The sequence below is a fragment of the Mustelus asterias genome, chromosome 19 (assembly GCF_964213995.1).
Source record: "Mustelus asterias chromosome 19, sMusAst1.hap1.1, whole genome shotgun sequence".
Classification (NCBI taxonomy): domain Eukaryota; kingdom Metazoa; phylum Chordata; class Chondrichthyes; order Carcharhiniformes; family Triakidae; genus Mustelus; species Mustelus asterias.
In genome coordinates, this window is record NC_135819.1 from 10,250,236 (window position 1) to 10,272,383 (window position 22,148).

Sequence of the window (22,148 nt, forward strand, 5' to 3'; positions counted from 1 at the left end):
GGTTAGCACTGCTGCCTCACAGCGCCAAGGATCTGGGTTCGATTCCCGACTCGGGTCACTGTCTGTGTGGAGTTTGCACGTTCTCCCCATGTCTGCGTGGGTTTCCTCCGGGTGCTCCTGTTTCCTCCCGCAGTCTGAAAGACGTGCTGGTTAGGGTGCATTGGCCGTGCTAAATTCTCCCTCAGTGTACCCGAACAGGCGCTGGAGTGTGGCGACTAGGGGATTTTCACAGTAACTTCATTGCAGTGTTAATGTAAGCCTACTTGTGATATTAATAAATAAACTTTTACTTTTTAGATTTAAGTTGAGGGGGGAGAGATACAAAAAGGGTCCAAGGGACAATTTTTTCACACAGAGGGTGGTGAGTGTCTGGAACAAGCTGCCAGAGGCAGTAGTAGACGCGGGTACAATTTTGTCTTTTAAAAAGCATTTCGACAGTTACATGGGTAAGATGGGGATAGAGGGATATGGGCCAAACACGGGCAGCTGGGACTAGCTTAGTGGTTTAAAGAAAAGGGGACACGAATAAATAAACTTTTAAAACTTTTAACTTTAATTGTGAATTGTCTCATAGGTCGAATATCTTTCCGGAGAACGGGAGCTCGAATAGCCATGATTTTCAGATGCATTCGTTTGAGGAGTATGCCACATGCAAGGCCTGCCAGATGTTACTTAGGTACAGTTCCTGATTCCAGTCGATACAGGCTACCTACAGCAGCGCTAATGTACAGTCCCTCTCAGAGTTCCCCCAATTCTAAAAAAAACTCTTCATTTTCCACCAAATTCAGCAGTTAGGAAGGCAAATGCAATGTTAGCGTTCATGTCAAGAGATCCAGAATACAAGAGCAGGGATGTACTTCTGAGGCTGTATAAGGCTCTGGTCGGACCCCATTTGGAGTATTGGGAGCAGTTTTGGACCCCGTACCTAAGGAAGGATGGGCTGGCCTTGGAATGGGTCCAGAGGAGGTTCACAAGAATGATCTCTGGAATGAAGAGCTTGTCGTATGAGGAATGGTTGGGGACTCTGGGTCTGTACTCATTGGAGTTTGGAAGGATGGGGGGGGGGATCTTATTGAAACTTACAGGATACTGCGAGGCCTGGATAGAGTGGACATGGAGAGAATGTTTCCACTAGTAGGAAAAACTAGAACCAGAGGGCACAACCTCAGGCTAAAGGGACGATCCTTTAAAATGGAGATGAGGAGGAATTTCTTCAGCCAGAGAGTGGTGAATCTGTGGAAGTCTTTGCCACAGAAGGCTGTGTGGAGGCCAGGTCATTGAGTGTCTTTATGACAGAGATAGATAAGTTCTTGATCAATAAGGGGATCAGGAGTTATGGGGAAAAGGCAGGAGAGTGGGGAAGTTATCAACCATGATTGAATGGCAGAGCAGACTCGATGGGCCGAGTGGCCTAATTCTGCTCCTATGTCTTGTGGTCTTATTTCCACACCTCTCTCTGCCCTCCCCTCCCCTCACAACTAGTAGGGGCTTTGCTGTGGATATCTGACCTACACATTCTTTCTTCAGGGGTTGGATCTTTGATAATTCCAGGCATAAGTAACTGTAGCAATGAGGATGGATTAGAGGGTCTATTCCCCTTGGAGAAAAGAAGACTGAGAGGAGGTTTGATTGAAGTATTCAAGATCCTGAGGGATGTGGACAGGGTAAAGAGTGAGAAACTGTTCCCACTCAAGGAAGCAACAGGAACTAGAGGGCACAGATTCATAATAATGGGTACAAGGAGTTGAAATGATGTGAGGAAAATAGGTTTCACCCAGAGGGTGGTTGGAGTCTGGAACAAACTTCCTGAGACGGTGGTGGAGACAGGTTCGATCAAGGTATTCAAATCTAAAAAGAAAATGATTTGATTTATTATTGTCACAGGTATTGGGATACAGTGAATAGTACTGTTTCTTGTGCGCTATACAGACAAAGCATACCATTCATAGAGTACATAGGGGAGAAGGAAAGAAGAGAGTGCAGAATGTAGCGTTACAATCATAGCTAGGGTGTAGAGAAAGATCAGCTCTATATATATGGTAGATCCATTCCAAAGTCTGATGGCAGCAGGGAAGAAGCTGTTCTTGAGTCGATTGGTACGTGACCTCAGACTTTTGTATCTTTTTCCCGACGGAAGAAGGTGGAAGAGAGAATGTCCGGGGTGCGTGGTGTCCTTAATTCTGCTGGCTGCTTTGCCGAGGCAGCGGGAAGTGTAGACAGAGTCAATGGATGGGAGGCTGGTTTGCGTGATGGATTGGGCTACGCTCATGACCCTTTGTAGTTCCTTGCGGCCTTGGACAGAGCAGAAGCCCATACCAATACATCCGGAAAGGATGATTCTGGAAAGTGCATGCAAGGTTTACTAGGATTGGGCCACGGTAGAATGCTCTTTCAGAGAGCCAGCTCAGACTGGATGGGCCAAATGGCTTCCTTCTGCAAAGATTCAGTGATAAGGCATCACATTCCAGCTGGGGAGCGACCCAGAGTGGCCGGGGAGGTAGCTTTTCCCCAAGCAAGCCTCAGCAGCACTCTGATAGACTGGGATGTGAGGTAGCACCTTCCGATTCTAATTTCTGACCTCTGGGCTGTGCCTTGGATGCAGTTCACTCGGGAATACATCGCAGAACTGGCATTAGGTTGCTCAATTTGCATATGGGGCAAACGGAAACAACCATTGCTGTGTGTCATAGAACCATAGAAACTCTGCCGTGCAGAAGGTGGCTGTTTGTCCCATTGAGTCTGCACCAACCACAATCCCACCCAGGCCCTATCCCCACAACCCCATGCATTTACCCCAGCTAGTCCGCCTGACATTAAGGGGCAATTTAGCATGGCCAATCCACCTAACCCGCACATCTTTGGACACTAAGGGGCAATTTAGCATGGCCAACCCACCTAACCTGCACATCTTTGGACAATAAGGGGCAATTTAGCATGGCCAACCCACCTAACCTGCACATGTTTGGACAATAAGGGGCAATTTAGCATGACCAATCCACCTAATCTGCACATCTTTGGACAATAAGGGGCAATTTAGCATGGCCAATCCACCTAACCCGCACATCTTTGGAAATCACGGTAAGAAGTTTCACAACACCAGGTTAAAGTCCAACCTGCTGTTGTGAGACTTCTTACTGTGCTTACCCCAGTCCAACGCCGGCATCTCCACATCATCTTTGGAAACTCAGGGGGGGGCAATTTAGCATGGCCAATCCACCTAACCTGCACATCTTTAGACTGTGGGAGGAAACCGGAGCACCCGGAGGAAACCCACGCAGACACAGGGAGAATGACCACACAGACAGTAATCCAAGCTGGGAATTGAACCCGGGTCCCTGGCGCTGTGAGGCAGTCGTGCTAACCACTGTGAGGCAGTCGTGCTAACCACTGTGCCATCGTGCCGGCCCTGTTTTGCAAAAAATAAAACCACAGTAGGTGCGTTTTCTTTTAAGTAAGCCAAGCTGTTTTTGTGTCTGAAGCTTCTGATAAATCCACAAATACTCATATGCCCAATGTTGCACAGCAAAAATGTTTATATCGCAGTCAGGGAGGGGGAAAAGAAAATTAAGCTGTCGGCAAAACTGTGGGCTTGAATCACTCAGCTATTTCCTGCAGGTGGCGCTCCATGAGAGCGGTGTGACTCATTGCTCAGTACCACCACCTGCAGTAAGTCTGAGTATTGCAGCGCGGCAAAGTATTTATACCACAGAAACAGGACTCATTGCATGATCAAGCCTTCTCCCACCTCACTCCACCTCACTCCATCAGCATACCCTTCTGTCCCTTCCAACCTAGCTTCCCACCCGTGGCATGGTATATATTTCCCGACGGAAGAAGGTGGAAGAGAGAATGTCCGGGGTGCGTGTGGTCCTTAATTATGCTGGCTGCTTTGCCGAGGCAGCGGGAAGTGTAGACAGAGTCAATGGATGGGAGGCTGGTTTGCGTGATGGATTGGGCTACATTCACGACCTTTTGTAGTTTCTTGCGGTCTCGGACAGAGCAGGAGCCATACCAAGCTGTGTAACATTCAGAAAGATGACACAGTGGTTAGCACTGCTGCCTCATGGTAGCCATGATGTGGAGATGCCGGCGTTGGACTGGGGTGGGCACAGTAAGAAGTCTCACAACACCAGGTTAAAGTCCAACAGGTTTATTTGGCAGCACTAGCTTTCGGAGCCCCAAGCCCCTTCTTCAGGTGAGTGAGGAGTCGTGTTCACGGGTTCATGGATGAGAGGGGTGTGGAGGGATATGGTCCAAGTGCAGGTCAGTGGGACTAGGCATAAAATGGTTCAGCACAGACAAGAAGGGTCAAAAGGCCTGTTTCTGAGCTGTAATTCTCTATCGTTCTATGGACTTAATTGAGGTCTACAACACCATGAGGGGCCTAGCTGGGATACATGGGAAAGACTTATTCCCCCCTAGCTGAGGGGTCGATTACCGGGGGGTAGATTTAAGATGATTGGCAGAAGGGTTAGAGGGGACACGGGGAAAACTGTTTTCACCCGGAGGGCGTGGAATTCACTGCCTGAGTTGGTGATTGAGACTGAAACACACAACTTATTTAAAATGTACCTGGATCTGTATCTGTAGTGGGCGGCTTGATGACACAGTTGTTAGCACTGCTGCCTCACAGCGTCAGGGACCCGGGTTCGATTCCCAGCTTGGGTCACTGTCTGTGTGGAGTTTGCACATTCTCCCCGTGTCTAAACTGCCTCTTAGTGTCCAAAAATTCTCCCTGTCTCTGTGTGGGTTTCCTCCGGGTGCTCCGGTTTCCTCCCACAGTCCAAAGATGTGCGGGTTGGGTGGATTGGCCGTGCTAAATTACTCCTTAGTGTCAGGGGGATTAGCAGGGTAAATATGTGGGGTTACAGGGATAGGGCCTGGGTGGGATCGTTGTCGGTGCAGGCTCGATGGGCCGAATGGCCTCCTTCTGCACTGTCGGGATTCTATGATCGTATCTGAAGAGCTGGAACCGACAAGGCTATGGATCAGGTGCTGGGAAATGGGATTGAAATGAGCGGCTCATGTCTTTTTCCCTACCTTTGGCTGATGGGCTGAATGGCCTCTGTCTTCGCCTGAACCTTTCTATGGTTTCACAGTTGAACGTAATCCAGGTTGAAAATCACTTACATCCTTCTTTCCCGTCACTCAACAGGGGCACTTTCTTCCAGGGCTATCGTTGTAGCAAATGCAGGTCTGCGGCCCACAAGGAATGTTTGGGAAGAGTAACTCCTTGCGGGAGGCAAGGTAAGATTCAGCCTGGGTTAGGGTTGCCAACTATGCTAAAATGTACTCCAGGAGGTTTCATCATGTGACTTGCCCCCAATGCTCCAGCCAATAGCCAGCTAACACATCTGTCCTTGTGATGCACGGGCTTCCTACGTCAATTTTTTAAAAAGTCATTCGTGGGACATGGGCGTCGCTGGCTGGGCCAGCATTTATTGCCCATCCCTAGTTGCCTGAGGGCAGTTGAGAGTCAACCACATTTCTGTGGCTCTGGAGTCACATGTAGGCCAGACCGGGTAAGGACGGCAGATTTCCTTCCCTAAAGAACATTGGTGAACCAGATGGGTTTTTCCAACAACGGTTTCATGTCATCAGTAGATTCTTAATTCCAGATATTTTTTTAAAAATTGAATTCAAATTCCACCATCTGCCATGGCGGGATTCGAACCCGGTCCCCAGAACATCAGCTGAGTTTCTGAATTAATAGCTTAGCGATAATACCACTTGGACGTCGCAAAAGGACTCCTTACCCGGTTAGAAGGTACTTTATTGTCAGCCTAAACATTCAACAGTTTCCATATTTTTATATCTGGTAAAGAGAAATGTTCCGAATAGATGACAAAAAAAACAATTATTTTTGGTAATTTTTCCCCACGATTGCGCACAATGGTGTCCAAGGAGTAGATCTTCGATTCCTGGAGACTCCAGCTTGATCTTGGAGACTTGGCAATGCCACCCCACGTTTCCCACACTGGCGTATTCCCATTCAGATCATCTCATTAGAGTCTAAAGGCCTAGCCAGCTTCGTCACGCTAAACTTTTCAAGCGCCTCGCTAGATGTAAGATGGGGCAACACAGTGACACAGCGGTTAGCACTATTGCCTCACAGCGCCAGGGACCCGGGTTCGATTCCAGCTTCGGGTGACGGTGTGGAGGTTTGCACGATTTCTCCACATCTTTGTGGGTTTCCTCCGGGTGCTCCGGTTTCCTCCCACAGTCCAAAGATGTGTAGATTAGGTGGATTGGCCATGCTAAATTGCCCCTTAGTGTCCAAAGATGTGTAGGTTAGGTGGATTGGCCATGCTAAATTGCCCTTGAGTGTCCAAAGATGTGTAGGTTAGGGGGATTAGCGGGCAAATACTTGGGGTTACAGGGATAGGGATTCTCTAGGATGCTCTGTGGGTGAGTTGGTGCAGACCCGATGGGCCGAATTGCCTCCTCCTGCACTGCAGGGATTCTATGATTCTATGTTGAGTTAGTAAGCAGTCCAATAAAATAGTCAGATCTTCAGTATGACTCGAGCCCACCTCCATCAACAGGCACAGCTCAATGGATAAAACTCTCGATTTGGAGTTAATGGATCCAAGGCCCACAACATTCTATACGACTGATTCTCCAGTGCTAGGACTGAAGGGGTGCCACCTGGTCAGAGGTGCCGTTCCTTGGATAAGCATCAATGCCGGAAACCTCTGACCTCGCCCGCAGCTGGGATACTCTAGATTAACCATGCTAAATTGCCCCTTAGTGTCCAAAGATGTGCAGGTTAGGTGGATTGGCCATGCTAAATTGCCCCTTAGTGTACAAAGATGTGCAGGTTGGGCGGATTGGCCGTGCTAAATTGCCCCTTAGTGTACAAAGATGTGCAGGTTAGGTGGATTGGCCATGCTAAATTGCCCCTTAGTGTACAAAGATGTGCAGGTTAGATGGATTGGCCATGCTAAATTGCCCCTTAGTGTCCAAAGATGTGCAGGTTAGGTGGATTAACCATGCTAAATTGCCCCTTAGTGTCCAAAGATGTGCAGGTTGGGTGGATTGGCCGTGCTAAATTGCCCCTTAGTGTCCAAAGATGTGCAGGTTGGGTGGATTGGCCGTGCTAAATTGCCCCTTAGTGTCCAAAGATGTGCAGGTTGGGTGGATTGGCCGTGCTAAATTGCCCCTTAGTGTCCCTCTTCAGCGAATGGAATTGCAGCTGAGGGCCAAATTCTCCATTCTCGCTGGCAGAGGGGGCAGGGACGGACTAGATTGGAGACCCCCCTTCCCTCCTTCCCAGATGGAGACCCTCTGAGCTCGATGTAATGGATCCTGTGGCACTAGGTTGAAGAGAAGGGGAAATCCCTCCCGAGTGTCTTAGTCAATATTCATGCTTCAAGCAGCCATGAGGAGAGCGATGATCATGCGTGTGGGATACTCGCTAATGAACCCTGATAGCCCTCTTCCCCCGAGCTTTAAATCTTTCTCATGTTTTTTTTACAGACTGTGGATCATCAACTTTGACCAAGGTACTTGTGAATTTCTAACTCACTCTGCTGCTTTGATTATGGGTTTTAGGATAAATAATAGAACGCCTTCAAGAATCTGGTGAAATTAAATATTATTATCTGGTCATTTTACTGAAAGGCTCAAATGACTGTAGAGGGAATGGGGGAATGGGGGACAGGGATGGGGGAATTGGGAAGGGATTGGGAATTGGAGCAGTCACTGGGGAATAGGGGAGGGGATTGGGGAATTCGGAGGGGATTTGGGAATGGGGAAATGGGGAACAGGGATGGGGGAATTGGGGTTTGGAAATTGGGTGGGGAACGGGGAATGGGGAAATGGGGATTGGAGAATTGGGAGGGCATTGGGGAATGGGTAAATGGGAAAATGGGGGGGATTGGGAATTGAGGCAGTCACTGGGGAATAGGGGAGGGGATTGGCAAAGGGGGAGGGAATGGGGGAGGGCTCAGGAAATGGTGATTGGGAGAGGGGAAAGAGGGGATTAGAAATCGGGTTGAGGAATGGGGGAATGGAGTGGTGGAAGGAAATGAAGTTGGGGGAAAGAGGGATTGGAGCAGTCACTGGGGGATTGGGAGGGGAATGGGGAGGAGAACGGGGAGAGGATTGGGGAAGAGAGAAATGAGGGAATGGGACAGTCACTGGGGGATTGGGAGAGGGGATTGGAGAGGTCCCTGGGGAATGGGGGATTGGGGGAGGGAATTGGAGAGATCCCTTGGGAAGTGCAATAAATGGGAGGGACCGTGGAATGAACTGTGTGAATACCTTGAAAGAAGCCTCCCTCCCAGTGCTGTAAATAATGTGAAACTTGTCACTTATTAATAAATCAAAAGCAAAATATTGTCCTCTCCTTTGCAGAGCAAAAGTAATAGAATTGTACCAAGCCGCACAATCAAAACAGGTAAGCAACGTGTTCCATTACAACCAGCTCAAAGCGTTAGGTGTTAGAATGAAGCAGTTATTGTGTAAATGAGATCAAATCTGTAGATTGATGGAACAGCTGCAGTGAAATTAGATCTGAATTACTGGCATATTTGAAGGAAATTTGGCTGAGAAGTTATCTAAATGGTGATAAACTAGCTCAGGTGTTCAGAGCACTGCTGAGGTTAAATGCCAGGGTTTTTAAAAGCCATTGCAATGCCGACGGAACTGGATTTCACTATCTGGAATAATGTGAGGAAAGCTGTGGAGGCCAATGAAGGATGTCCCAGACGTTTGGTGATGATTTTAAACAAAATAAAGGTTTATTAAAAAAAGTAAAACATACAAGAAGATCAACAAAAAAAAAAAATGACTTAACTAAGGTGGCACAGTGGTCAGCTCTGCTGCCTCACAGCGCCAGGGACCGGGGTTCGATTCCCGGCTTGGGTCACTGTCTGTGTGGGAATTTGCATGTTCTCCCCGTCTGCGTGGGTTTCCTCCGGGTACTCCGGTTTCCTCCCACACATCAAAGATAGAATCACAGAATCCCTACAGTGCAGGAGGAGGCCATTCGGCCCATCAAGCCTGCACTGACAATGATCCCACCCAGGCCCTATCCCCGTAACCCCATATATTTACCCTGCTGATCCCCCTGACATTAATGGACAATTTTAGCATGGCCAATCCACCTAACCCGCACATCTTTCAGACTGTGGGAGGAAACCGGAGCATCTGGAGGAAACCCACACGGGGAGAACGTGCAAACTCCACACAGACAGTGACCCAAGCCGGGAATCGAACCCGGGTCCCTGGAGCTGTGAGGCAGCAGTGCTAACCACTGTGCCATCATGCTGCCGGTGGATTGGTCATGCTAAATTGCCCCTTAGTGTCCCAGGATGTATGGGTTAGAAGGATTAGCATGGTAAAGATGTGGGATTACAGGGGGTAGGGCCTGGGTGGGATTGTTGTTGGTGCAGACTCGATTGGCCAAATGGCCTCCTTCTGCACTGTAGGGATTCGATGATTCTATGAGTTACAGCTATATGCAGCATCACAGTACACTGAGTCTTCATCTCCTCTCCTTTTTTGGGTCTCTCTCTCTCTCCCCCTATAGGTTTGCCCAAAACGGAAGTGTGCCAAGAATATTATAGGATGCCTCCTCCACCTGTGGCCTTTGGACCTGCTTTGAAGTTATGTTTAGGGGATATAATTGAACTCACCAAGGCGGAGGTGGAACAGCAGTGGTGGGAGGTAAGCACAGACTGAACTAGGAACAATCTCACCCTGGCGGTAGCAAAACGTTTTAACATTCGTGCTAATTTTCAAAGAGTCACGATGGGCTGAATGGCCTCCTTTTGTCCTGTAATGATTTGTATATCCTTCAATACTACATCAAGGAGGCATGGTGGCACAGTGGTTAGCACTGAGGCCTCTCTGCGCCAGGGACCCGGATTCGATTCCCCGCTTGGGTCACTGTCTGTGCGGGGTTTGTACTTAAATGTTGCCTTTAATGTTCTAAAAGACCATTTGACAGGTGTATTATGAAGCAAAGATTAAGGTACATAAGATTAAAATGTGGGCGGATGACCGAAAGGTTGGTCAGAGAGGTTACAGGCGGCATGGTGGCACAGTGGTTGGCACTGCTGCCTCTCAGCGCCAGGGACCCAAGTTCGATTCCCGGCTTGGGTCACTGTCTGTGCAGAGTCTGCATGTTCTCCCCGTGTCTGCGTGGGCTTCCTCCGGGCTCTCCGGTTTCCTCCCACAGTCCGAAAGACGTGCTGGTTAGGGTGCGTTGACCCATGCTAAATTCTCCCTCAGTGTTACCCGAACAGGCGCCGGAGTGTGGTGGCATCATTGTTCATGATGGGAGGCCGTTCGTCACTTCACCGCCTCTAAACTCAGTTCAGGTTGAGCATACACGGTTAGCCACGGGGTCGCACTGGCTCGGAGGGTCTCGCAGTCAGGCTCTGGCCTTTATCTGAAGTAGCCTATCTCATTCAGGACAGGGGTAGGGGTGTCACCGGTGCAGAGATTGGGAATATTAGCCAGGGTTCCTGCCCCTGCTTACACCGCTGCCCATTGTCTGATTAAAAACAGTGCAGACCCGATGGGCCAAATGGCCTCATTCTGTGCCATTAACTACACAGTGGTTGGCACCACTGCCTCACGGTGCCAGGGGCCCGGGTTCAATTCCCGGTTTGGGTCACTGTCTGTGCGGAGGCCGTTGTCTGACTTGGTGACTACTGCACATGCTAAATGGGTTTTTTGGGGGTTTTTTTAGCGTGTCTTCACACACCCACACAGATTTTCTCTTGGGGAAAGTGGTAGAAGAATTCCTCAACTGCTTATCAGCCTGTTCCACCATGAAATCAACACTCCTTCCATGGCCAACACGTCCCACAGCTTCTGGCCCAGTGTAGGGCCTCTACCACAGTACCACATGTTTAGATGCTTATTTTATTAATATCAAAAGTAGGCTTACATTAACACGGCAATGAAGTTACTGTGAAAATCCCCGAGTCGCCACACTCCGGCGCCTGTTCGGGTACACTAAGGGAGAATTTAGCACGGCCAATGTACCCTAACCAGCACGTCTTTCGGACTGTGGGAGGAAACCGGAGCACCCGGGGGAAACCCACGCAGACACGGGGAGAACGTGCAGACTCCACACAGACAGTGACCCAAGCCGGGAACCGAACCCAGGTCCCTGGCACTGTGAGGCAGCAGTGCTAACCACTGCTGCCCACATCCCATGAATGAATAACAAAATATATGGTGCAACACTCAATGGAGAAATCTGGGCCTAACATTGAAAATTCACACAGATTATTTAGAATAGAACAAAGAAAATTACAGCACAGGAACAGGCCCTTCGGCCCTCCAAGCCTGCGCCGACCATGCTGCCCGACTTAACTAAAACCCCCTACCCTTCCGGGGACCATATCCCTCTATTCCCATCCTATTCATGTATTTGTCAAGACGCCCCTTAAAAGTCACTACCGTATCTGCTTCCACTGCCTCCCCCGGCAGCGAGTTCCAGGCACCCACCACCCTCTGTGTAAAAAATCTGCCTCGTACATCTCCTTTAAACCTTGCCCCTCGCACCTTAAACCTGTGCCCCCCTAGTAATTGACTCTTCCACCCTGGGAAAAAGCTTCTGACTATCCTCTCTGTCCATGCCTCTCATAATCTTGTAGACTTCTATCAGGTCGCCCCCCCTCAACCTCCATCGCTCCAGTGAGAACAAACCAGGTTTCTCCAACCTCTCCTCATAGCTAAAGCCCTCCATACCAGGCAACATCCTGTTAAATCTTTTCTCCAAAGCCTCCACATCCTTCTGGTAGTGTGGCGACCAGAATTGAACACTGTATTCCAAGTGCCTTATAAACCAGCAGCCTGGGAGTTGCAGTTTTGGTAAGGTTGACATCCCAGAAGGAGGGTTCCAGCTCTATCGTTACCCAGGGTAACAGCCAACTATCACATTGTGCTGAGTTTACACTAAAGTCAAAGATGTCTAACAATTATTTTTCTTTTGATGGTTTTAGGGAAGGAATACATCCACCAATGAGATTGGCTGGTTCCCTTGCACTAAAGTAAAACCCTTTGTATGTGTAAGTGAAACTAATTCAATTTGTAACCCGGATCCTTATTCCTTACATGCAGCGTTTGACTGGGGTGGTCACAATGGCGGAAAGACCAGGATGCTGAAATTCCATAACTTATACGTGCACCAGGTCCCATTTACGACAAAAACATGGCTGATCTGATTGTAACCTCAACCCCACATTTCCTGCCGACCCCCCCAATAACCTTTCACCCCCTGGTTAATCAAAAATCTATCTCGCTCTGTCTTAAAAACATTCAAAGGCTCTGCTGCTGAATATCTGGGTACAAACAACACTGTGAGTACTCAAACTTCCAAGCTTTAGTTACTTGCCAGCAAGGAGAACACACATTCAGCGTAAGGTATTCTCCCGATTCATACAGACAATGTAGCAGTTATAGTTCACCGTATCTTGCTTTTTGGAATTTTGTTATGGAAAGGGTCTTATTTTCATTCTGTGGCCAAGGCTGGGCTTGTGTTTATGAAACTGACACAAGGTTTAGATTAGTCGCTTATGCTGAATACGCCAGCTCATTGAAGGCCTTGTTTCCATATTTGCTGACAGAGTTGCCTGCTTTTGTTGTTGTAACTTATTTCCACCCCAGCATCTGCAGTTTTTAACTGCTTTTAACTATAGTTTCACAAATCCCAGCAACCCCCATGGTGCTTTATTTGAAGTGAGCATCCTTAATCTTGCAGAACCAATTGAATTAAATATTTGGCCATCGCTGGGATTACAGTTTAATTTCCACATTGCTCCCGCTGCCTTTCGAGGAAGAGAGATTCAGAGACCGCCGCCCTCTGAGAGAAAACATTTCTCCTCATCTCCGTCTTAAGTGAACAACCCCTTATTTTTAAACAGTGACCCCCCTAGTTCTAGGTTCTCCCACAAGAGAAAGCATCCTCTCCGCATCCACCCTGTCAATACCCCGCAGGATCTTAAAGGTTTCGATCAAGTCGCCTCTTACTCTTCTAAACCCCACCGGTTACAAACCTAGCCTCTCCAACTTTTCCTCATAAGACAACCCATCCATTCCTGGTAACTGGTAGGGACTTATAAAATTCTAACAGGGTTAGACAGGGTAGATTCAGAAATAATGTTCCCAATGGAGGGGGAGTCCAGAACTAGGGGTCATAGTTTAAGGATAAGGGGTAAATCTTTGAGGACTGAGGTGAGGAGAAATTTCTTCACCCAGAGGGTGGTGAATGTGTGGAATTCACTACCACAGAAAGTAGTTGAGGCCAAAACATTGTCTGATTTCAAGAAGGAATTAGAAATAGCTCTTGGGGCTAAAGGGATCAAGGGATATGGGAGGAAGTGGGGGATCAGGGTATTGAATTCGATGATCAGCCAAGGTCAAAATGAATGGCGGAGCAGGCTCGATGGGCCGAATGGCCTACTCCTGCTTCTAGTTTCTATGTTTCTATTAGTATATTAAACCTTCTCCGAATGGCTTATAACACACTTGCGTCTTTCCTTAAATAAGGAGCCCCAATACTGTACACAATATTCCAAAGTTTAAATGGTGTGCGGAATTCTCTTCCCCAGCAAGCAGAGGAGGTTGGATCATTGAAGTTACTCAAGGTAGGGTCAGACAGATGTTTGATAGATAAGGGTTATGGGGAGCAGAGAGGAAAGTCAAGCTGAGGTCCACAACCAGATCACCCATGGTCTTACAAAGTGGTGAGCAGTCTTGACGGGCCAAATAGCCTACTCCTGCTCCTAATCCTATCTCCCTGTAATCTGAAGAATGTCTCCATTTTTCTATATTTAACTTAGCTTCGCTGTCCAAAACCACAAGAAACTACGAAGGGTCTGTGAACGTAGCCCAGTCCATCACGCAAACCAGCCTCCCATCCATTGACTCTGTCTACACTTCCCACTGCCTCGGAAAAGCAGCCAGCATAATTAAGGACCCCACGCACCCCGGACATTCTCTCTTCCACCTTCTTCCGTCGGGAATAAGATACAAAAGTCTGAGTTCACGTACCAACGGACTCAAGAACAGCTTCTTCCCTGCTGCTGTCAGATTTTTGAATGGACCTACCTCACATTAAGCTGATCCTTTTCTACACCCTAGCTATGACTGTAGCACTATGGGGGTGGCGGGGGGGGGAGGGGGGGATTTTCGGACCTCATTCACTTCCCAAGACCGGAAAATCCCGCACGAGGTAAACGGACCTTTGCATAGTCCGTGTTACGCCTGCTACGATTCCCGTGGCAGGCGGAACATTCTGCCCTACATTCTGCATCCTCTCCTTCCCTTCTCCCCTATATAATCAATGTACGGTAAGAGGTCTCACAACACCAGGTTAAAGTCCAACAGGTTTAATTGGAATCACTGTGCGCCCACCCCAGTCCAACGCCGGCATCTCCACCTCATTACTCTACGAATGGTATGCTTTGTCTGCACAGTGATACTTTTCACTGTATCCCAATACATGTGACAATAATAAATCAAATCAAAAAATTGGAAAACTACTGCTATAGGAGTCATTAGACAAGTAAAATGTGAAATATTTCAATTTGATTTTCTGTGCTTTGACCTTATAGGTACTTCAATCAGACTACTCTGCCTATTCCTGGTAAGCACGATATTCTGCCCCTAAACGCTTGCACTGTGAGTGTTTTGTTCTTCCCTCAGTGAGGAAGCTTTTGTCGATTGTCCCAGGGTAAATTGCAGTGGAGGGAGTGGGGAGGATGGGTGGTGGGATTTCCAGATGAATTCCAGCAGCTCCCATTCTCACGTGGGGGTGGGGGGGCAAAGCTTTCGTCAAAGTGACCTTAGTGTGACATAGTCTTGTCTCTTGCAGGTACGCTGGGCCGATGGAACGCAGCCAAGCCGAGTCACTTCTCGGCACTCGGTCGGATGGCACCTACCTAGTGAGGCAAAGGGTGAAGGACGCTGGAGAATATGCCATCAGCATCAAGTAATGAGGGGCAATTGGCGGCACAGTATAAATATAACTTTTATCCCAATTCACTGGAGACAGTACGGCAAGAATCATTCAGTGTCGAGGGAAGCAAGCTACATTGTGCGTGGTGTGTGGATTGGCCATGTTAAATTGCCCCTTAGTGTCAGAGGAATTTGCAGGGTAAATACATGGGGTTAAGGGGATAGGACCTGGGCTTGTGGTCGGTGGGCCGAATGGCCTCCTTCTGCACTGTCGGGATTCTATGACAGGCGTAGTGGTTTTGTCAATGCACTGTGGAGACCCAGAGTAATGCTCAGGGAACCCGGGTTCGAATACGCAGAACTGAAGCTAAGTGTGACATAGTCAATAAGCGATGGCACAGTAGTTAGCACGGCTGCCTCACAGCGCTGGATTCCCAGCTTGGGTCATGGTGTGTGCGGAGTTTGTACATTCTCCCCGTGTCTGCGTGGGTTTCCTCCGGGTGCTCCGGTTTCCTCCCACAGTCCAAAGGTGTGCGGGTTGGGTGGATTGGCCGTGCTAAATTAACCCTAGTATCAGGGGGATTAGCAGGGTAAATATGTGGGGTTACGGGGGTGGAGCTTGGGTGGGATTGTGGTCGGTGTAGACTTGATGGGCTGAATGGCCTCCTTCTGCACTGTAGGGATTCTATGATTTGGGAAAAGGTTCCCGGGTTTGTGACAAAATTCACCCGTGCAGCTCCTGTCCGTACAGATGTCTGAGAGAGAGAGAGAGAGATGAGGTTGAGGGCAGTGCGGATGTATTAACATCCGGGACAAGCGTATCATTGACACAGAAAACAATTCATTAAATATCCATTTAAACAGCAAAGCCATCTCCAGAGGTCTAATTGGCTCATTCTAACTGCAGAAGGAATTCCTCATTCGGAAAACAGGGAACAGGAGGCGATTTAACTTGTCAAGCTGGATCCATCGTTCAATAATGGAGAGGCGATGGCCTCGTAGTATTATCGCTAGACTATTAATCCAGAAACTCAGCTAATTTTCTGGGGACCCGGGTTCGAATCCCGCCACGGCAGATGGTGGAACTTGAATTCAATAAAAGTATCTGGAATTAAGAATTCCTCACAGCGCCAGGGACCTGCGTTCAATTCCGGCCTCAGGTCACTGTCTGTGCGGAGTTTGCACGTTCTCCCCGTGTCTGCGTGGGTTTCCTCCGGGTGCTCCAGTTTCCACCCTCAGTCCATTGTTGTACAGGTTAGTTTGATTGGCCATGCTAAATTGTCCCATAGTCTCAAGGGGATTAGCAGGGTAAATGTGTGGGGTTACGGGAATAGGGCCTGGGTCGGATTGTGGTCGGTGCAGATTCGATGGGCCGAATGGCCTCCTTCTGCACGTAGGGATTCTATGATTCTATGATACTAGTGACCATGAAACCATTGTCGGAAAAACCCATCTGGTTCACTAATGTCCTTTAGGGAAGGAAATCTGCCGTCCTTACCCGGTCTGGCCTACATGTGACTTCAGAGCCACAGCAATGTGGTTGACTCTTAACTGCCCTCTGAAATGGCCCAGCAAGCCACTCAGTTTACGGGCAACTGGGGATGGGCAATAAATGCTGGCCCAGCCAGCGACACCCACATCCCACGAATGAATAAGAAAGAATAAGACCTGTGACCTAATCAAGCATTGGATTGAGCCCAAGATGGGGTGCAAGGCTTTAACTCATCAGCTTGGATCTTGTTTGTGTCTCTTGTGGGAACCAGGAATTGGATTCAATTGGAATTTGAATTTAGTTTTTGGAGCAAGTCAGGAATGGATTTAGGTTTATCCGGACCATTCTGAACATTGGCTTGGTAGTTTTAAAGATAGAGTTAAAAAATAACAGAAAACTCCATATTATCCACCTTGATCCCATTTTGTTGCCTCAATACCCTTGGACAAGAAAATAATTTATCGATCTCAGTTTAAAGATCAGTAACAGCTGGAGCATTGTGTGCAGTTCTGGTCGCCACATTATAGGAAGGATGTGATTGCACTGGAGTGGGTGCAGAGGAGATTCACCAGGATGCTGCCTGGGACGGAGCATTTAAGTTATGAAGAGAGGTTGGATAGGCTTGGGTTGTTTTCGTTGGAGCAGAGAAGACTGAGGAGCGACCTGATCGAGGTGTACAAGATTATGAGGGTCACGGACAGAGTGGATAAGGAGCAGCTGTTCCCCTTAGTTGAAGGGTCAGTTATGAGGGGACACAAGTTAAAAGTGAGAGGTGGGAGGTTTCAGGGGAGATTTGAGGAAATACTTTCTTTCCCAGAGGGTGGTGAGGGTCTGGAATGCGCTGCCTGGGAGGGTGGTGGAGGCGGGATGCCTCACATCCTTTAAGAAGCACCTGGATGAGCACTTGGCACATCATAAAATTCAAGGCTATGGGCCAAGTGCTGGCAAGTGGGACTAGGTGGGCAGGTCAGGGCCTTTCATGCGTCAGGTGCAGACTCGATGGGCCGAAGGGCCTCTTCTGCACTGCAGTATCCTGTGATTCTGTGATTGATCCAGCACCAACTGTCTGCTGCTTACAGAAGGGGGTTCCAAACTGCTCCCATTCGTTGTTTGTGCAAGTGTTCCCCTGAGACATTTAGCTTTAATTTTTAAATTCTTCTCCCTGGTTCCAGATGTAAAAACAGAAAATGCCGGAGAAGCCTCTGGCAGCTTTGGTGGAGAGACAGAGTTAACGGGCGTGATCTCACCCACCGTTCACGCCACGTTCCCGCTGCAGCGAGACCGGAGAATGTGGCGCACGGCCAAACCTCCGTTCACTGCAGCGGGATGGGAAAATCCCACCGGCGTGAATGGTGGCAAGATTCTGGCCAGCCTTCCGAGTCTGTCTGACTCTTCGACAGAGCTTAGCCCTAGATTTCTCAGCCAACGCAAATAGCTTATTTCTCTCTGCCCTATTTGCAACACTTAATATCTTGAAAGATTTAATCTAATTCTCCCCCTTATATTTATAAATTCTTGAGACTGTAAACCTAGTTTGCGTAAATCTCTCCTCATAATCTAACTCTTGGAGTCCAGGTATCGTTCCGCTGCACTGATTAATAGTCAAGGTGGTTGGTAAGCTCAGGATTCTCACAACAGATCAATTTTTGGCCTCCATTTTGTCCTCAGAAGAACACAAGAATAAGAAGCAGGAGTGGCCACCAGCTCCTTCAAGCCTGCCCCACCATTCAGTACCATCATGGCTGATCTATGCCGGCCCCAACTCCTTTTCTGTGTCATTTCCCCATAGCCCTCTCCCTATTCCTCCACATGTCAAATATTTATCCATCTCCACTTTGAATACTTCTAATGATCCAGCCTCCACATTCTCCCCGTGTCTGCATGGGTTTCCTCCAGGTGCTCCGCTGTCCTCCCACAGTCCAAAGATGTGCAGGTTAGAACATAAGAACATAAGAAATAGGAGCAGGAGTAGGCCATCTAGCCCCTCGAACCTGCCCCGCCATTCAATAAGATCATGGCTGATCTGAAGTGAATCAGTTCCACTTACCCGCTCCCCATAACCCCTAATTCCCTTACCGATCAGGAATCCATCTATCCGTGATTTAAACATATTCAACGAGGTAGCCTCCACCACTTCAGTGGGCAGAGAATTCCAGAGATTCACCACCCTCTGAGAGAAGAAGTTCCTCCTCAACCATGTCCTAAACTGACCCCCCTTTATTTTGAGGCTGTGCCCTCTAGTTCTAGCTTCCTTTCTAAGTGGAAAGAATCTTTTCACTTCTACCCTATCCAGCCCCTTCATTATCTTATATGCCTCTATAAGATCCCCCTCAGCCTTCTAAACTCCAACGAGTACAAACCTAATCTGCTCAATCTCTCCTCATAATCTACACCCCTCATCTCCGGTATCAACCTGGTGAACCCTCTCTGCACTCCCTCCAATGCCAATATATCCTTTCGCAAGTAAGGGGTCCAAAACTGCACACAGTATTCCAGCTGCGGCCTCACCAATGCCTTGTACAGATGCAGCAAGACTTCTCTGCTTTTATATTCTATCCCCCTTGCGATAAATGCCAACATCCCATTTGCCTTCTTGATCACCTGTTGTACTTGCAGACTGAGCTTTTGCGACTCATGCACAAGGACCCCCAGGTCCCTTTGCACAGTAGCATGTTGTAATTTTTTTCCATTTAAATAATAATCCAAAGTGAATAACCTCGGATTTGCCAATGTTATACGCCATCTGCCATCTGCCAGATCCTTGCCCACTCACTCAGCCTATCCACTAGTTAGGTGGATTGGCCATGCTAAATTGCCCCTTAGTGTCCAAAAATGTGTAGGTTAGGAGGATTGGCCATGCTAAATTGCCCCTTAGTGTCCAAAGATGTGCAGGTTAGGGGGATTGGCCATGCTAAATTGTCCCTTAGTGTCCAAAGATGTGCAGGTTAGGGGGATTGGCCGTGCTAAATTGCCCCTTAGTGTCCAAAGATGTGTAGGTTAGGAGGATTGGCCATGCTAAATTGTCCCTTAGTGTCCAAAGATGTGCAGGTTAGGGGGATTGGCCATGCTAAATTGCCCCTTAGTGTCCAAAGATGTGTAGGTTAGGTGGATTGGCCATGCTAAATTGCCCCTTAGTGTCCAAAGATGTGTAGGTTAGGAGGATTGGCCATGCTAAATTGTCCCTTAGTGTCCAAAGATGTGTAGGTTAGGTGGATTGGCTGCTAAATTGTCCCTTAGTGTCCAAAGATGTGTAGGTTAGGAGGATTGGCCAGGCTAAATTGCCCCTTAGTGTTCAAAGATGTGTAGGTTAGGAGGATTGGCCATGCTAAATTGTCCCTTAGTGTCCAAAGGTGTGTAGGTTAGGTGGATTGGCCATGCTAAATTGCCCCTGGGTGTTGGGGGATTACGAGGGTAAATATGTGGGGTTACAGAGATAGAGTCTGGGTGGGATTGTGGAGCAGGCTCGATGGGTCGACTGACTTTCTTCTGCACTGTCGGGATTCTATGATTCTTTGATTTGCAAAGCATTATTTAATCAGAGTTCCGAAGATTTTTGGACTGCCGAATGTTGATAGTTTCTGGTGTCTTGTCACAGGTTCAATGCTGAAGTGAAGCACATCAAGGTGACCACAGCAGATTCTTTATTCCGTGTGACAGAGAAGAGAGCATTCAAATCATTACTGGTGAGTAAAAACACCCGAATCCGGCACTGTCACCAGAACAAACTCGCACACCTCAACCAGCTGTGAAGAAGTCTCCCACACATTACTGTAAGAGTAAGAAGCCTCACAACACCAGGGTTAAAGTCCAACAGGTTTGTCGGCAATCACGAGCTTCCATCACTCACCTGATGAAGGGACAACGCTCCGAAAGCTCGTGCTGCCAAATAAACCTGTTGGACTTTAACTCTGGTGTTGTGAGACTTCTTACTGTGCCCCACCCCAGTCCAATGCCGGCATCTCCACCTCATGACTGAAAGAGATCACTGCCATTCTGGTCCAAGGGTTTGGGTGCTGTTTCCAGGGCCTGAATTTCATGCCCCCCGCGCCCCCCCCCCCCCCACCCCCCCGCACCCCTGCTCAATGGCGGGTTTCATGGTGGGAAGGGGGAGTGCGAATTAGCACGGACAGGCTTCCTGCTGGGTTCCCGCCACCCAGGCCTCGTCACGATTTTGTGTTGGGCCGGATATGCCCAGGATGGCCTTTGCCCCAATTGAGGCCCTCAAATTGATCACCTAAGGGCCACTTCCTGCCCAGCCCCAATTTCTAGGCTGGGGGGCACGATTTCCAGGAAGTGGTGGAAGCCCGATAATGATTAGGTTTAGATTTTAGGCGGAAGGCAAGGGAGGGGGGGGGGGGGGGGGGGGGGGGGGGGGGGGCGGGGGCGCGGCGTGTGGATGCCTCTATCAGAAGCTTTCTTTTCACTAGGGTGTCTCCCCTACCCCCCCACTTTTGATGTGGTAGTCACAGACCTCCTGTGGCACGGTTGCAGAGTGGGTTGGCACGGTGGCACAGTGGGTTAGTACTGCTGCCTCACAGTGCCAGGGACTCGGGTTCAATTCCAGCCTCGGGTGACTGTCCGTGTGGAGTTTGCACATTCTCCCCGTGTCTGTGTGGGTTTCCTCTGGGTGCTCTGGTTTCCTCCCACAATCCAAAGATGTGCTGGTTAGGTGGATTGGCCATGCTAAATTGCCCCTTAGTGTCCAATATGTGCAAGTTAGGTAGATTGGCCGTGCTAAATTGCCCCTTAGTGTCCAAAGATGTGTAGGATATGTGGATTGGCCATGCTAAATTGTCCCTTAGGGCGGGATTTTTCAGCCGCACTCGCCCCAAGCCCGAAAAATCCCGCCCAAGGTCAACGGACCTTTGCCGTGGTCCATGTCCTGCCCGCTACGATTCCAGTGGAGGGTGGGATAAGAAAATTCCACCCTTAGTGTCCAAAGATGTGCGGTTTGGGTGGATTGGCCACGCTAAATTGCCCCTTAGTGTCAGGGCTATTAGCGCGGTAAATACGCGGGGTAACGGGGATAGGGCGTGGGTGGGATTGTGGTCGGTGCAGGCTTGATGGGCTGAATGGCCTCCTTCTGCACTGTGGTGATTCTATGATTCTAGGTTGGGTTGGTAAGGGCTGGTGAAACTCCACCCGCTGGTCGGGATTTTGTGGCCCCCACCCCTGACCACCACGGGACTGTCCAATCCCACCGAAGGTCAGTGGGGCTGGCCACCATGGATTTCCTGTGGTGGGGCCCACCATGACAGGGCCGGAATGTCTCAGCCATTGTTGGGCCTCGATTTTCCTGATGCCTCCCCATTATTCCAACAATATATACGTACATCTAACCCGCACCAAACTAATTTAAAACTAACACTTGTGTTGCTGCAGGATTTGGTGGACTTTTACCAGCACAATTCCCTGAAGGAGTGTTTTAAAACGATGGACACAAGTTTGCAGCTTCCCTTCAAAGAACCTGAAAACAGGACGGTGCCGAAATTCTCAGGTGAGTGCGAACGAGGAGACGGAAATGATGCAGACAAAAACAACCCCCCTGTTACTTCGGTAGCTCCTATCGCAAACACAGGACTTCCTATAGTAACTTTGCGCACGATGTTTCGCTACACTGAAGTCACCGTTCCAAAGTTTATTTATTAGTGTCACAAGTAAGGCTTACATTAATACTACAATGAAGTTACTGTGAAAATCCCCTAGTCGCCACACTCCGGCACTTGTTCAGGTA

At 48.7% G+C, this 22,148-nt stretch overlaps 1 protein-coding gene across 3 annotated transcripts in view; it reads left to right on the forward strand.

Annotated features, from left to right (window-relative positions):
• Positions 1 to 22,148, forward strand: part of vav1 (vav guanine nucleotide exchange factor 1) — a 134,931-nt gene that overhangs the window by 109,801 nt on the left and 2,982 nt on the right. For all 3 annotated transcript variants that reach the window (XR_013500139.1, XM_078235029.1, XM_078235030.1), the window contains exons 16-25: positions 575 to 676; positions 5,156 to 5,247; positions 7,480 to 7,505; positions 8,359 to 8,401; positions 9,536 to 9,672; positions 11,967 to 12,032; positions 14,580 to 14,611; positions 14,840 to 14,956; positions 20,010 to 20,097; positions 21,797 to 21,911. Coding sequence is in view for 2 of the 3 variants with exons in the window: in XM_078235029.1 (XP_078091155.1) it covers positions 575 to 676; positions 5,156 to 5,247; positions 7,480 to 7,505; positions 8,359 to 8,401; positions 9,536 to 9,672; positions 11,967 to 12,032; positions 14,580 to 14,611; positions 14,840 to 14,956; positions 20,010 to 20,097; positions 21,797 to 21,911 (818 nt within the window). In the remaining variant the exon portion in view is untranslated. The remainder of the gene's footprint in view (positions 1 to 574; positions 677 to 5,155; positions 5,248 to 7,479; positions 7,506 to 8,358; positions 8,402 to 9,535; positions 9,673 to 11,966; positions 12,033 to 14,579; positions 14,612 to 14,839; positions 14,957 to 20,009; positions 20,098 to 21,796; positions 21,912 to 22,148) is intronic.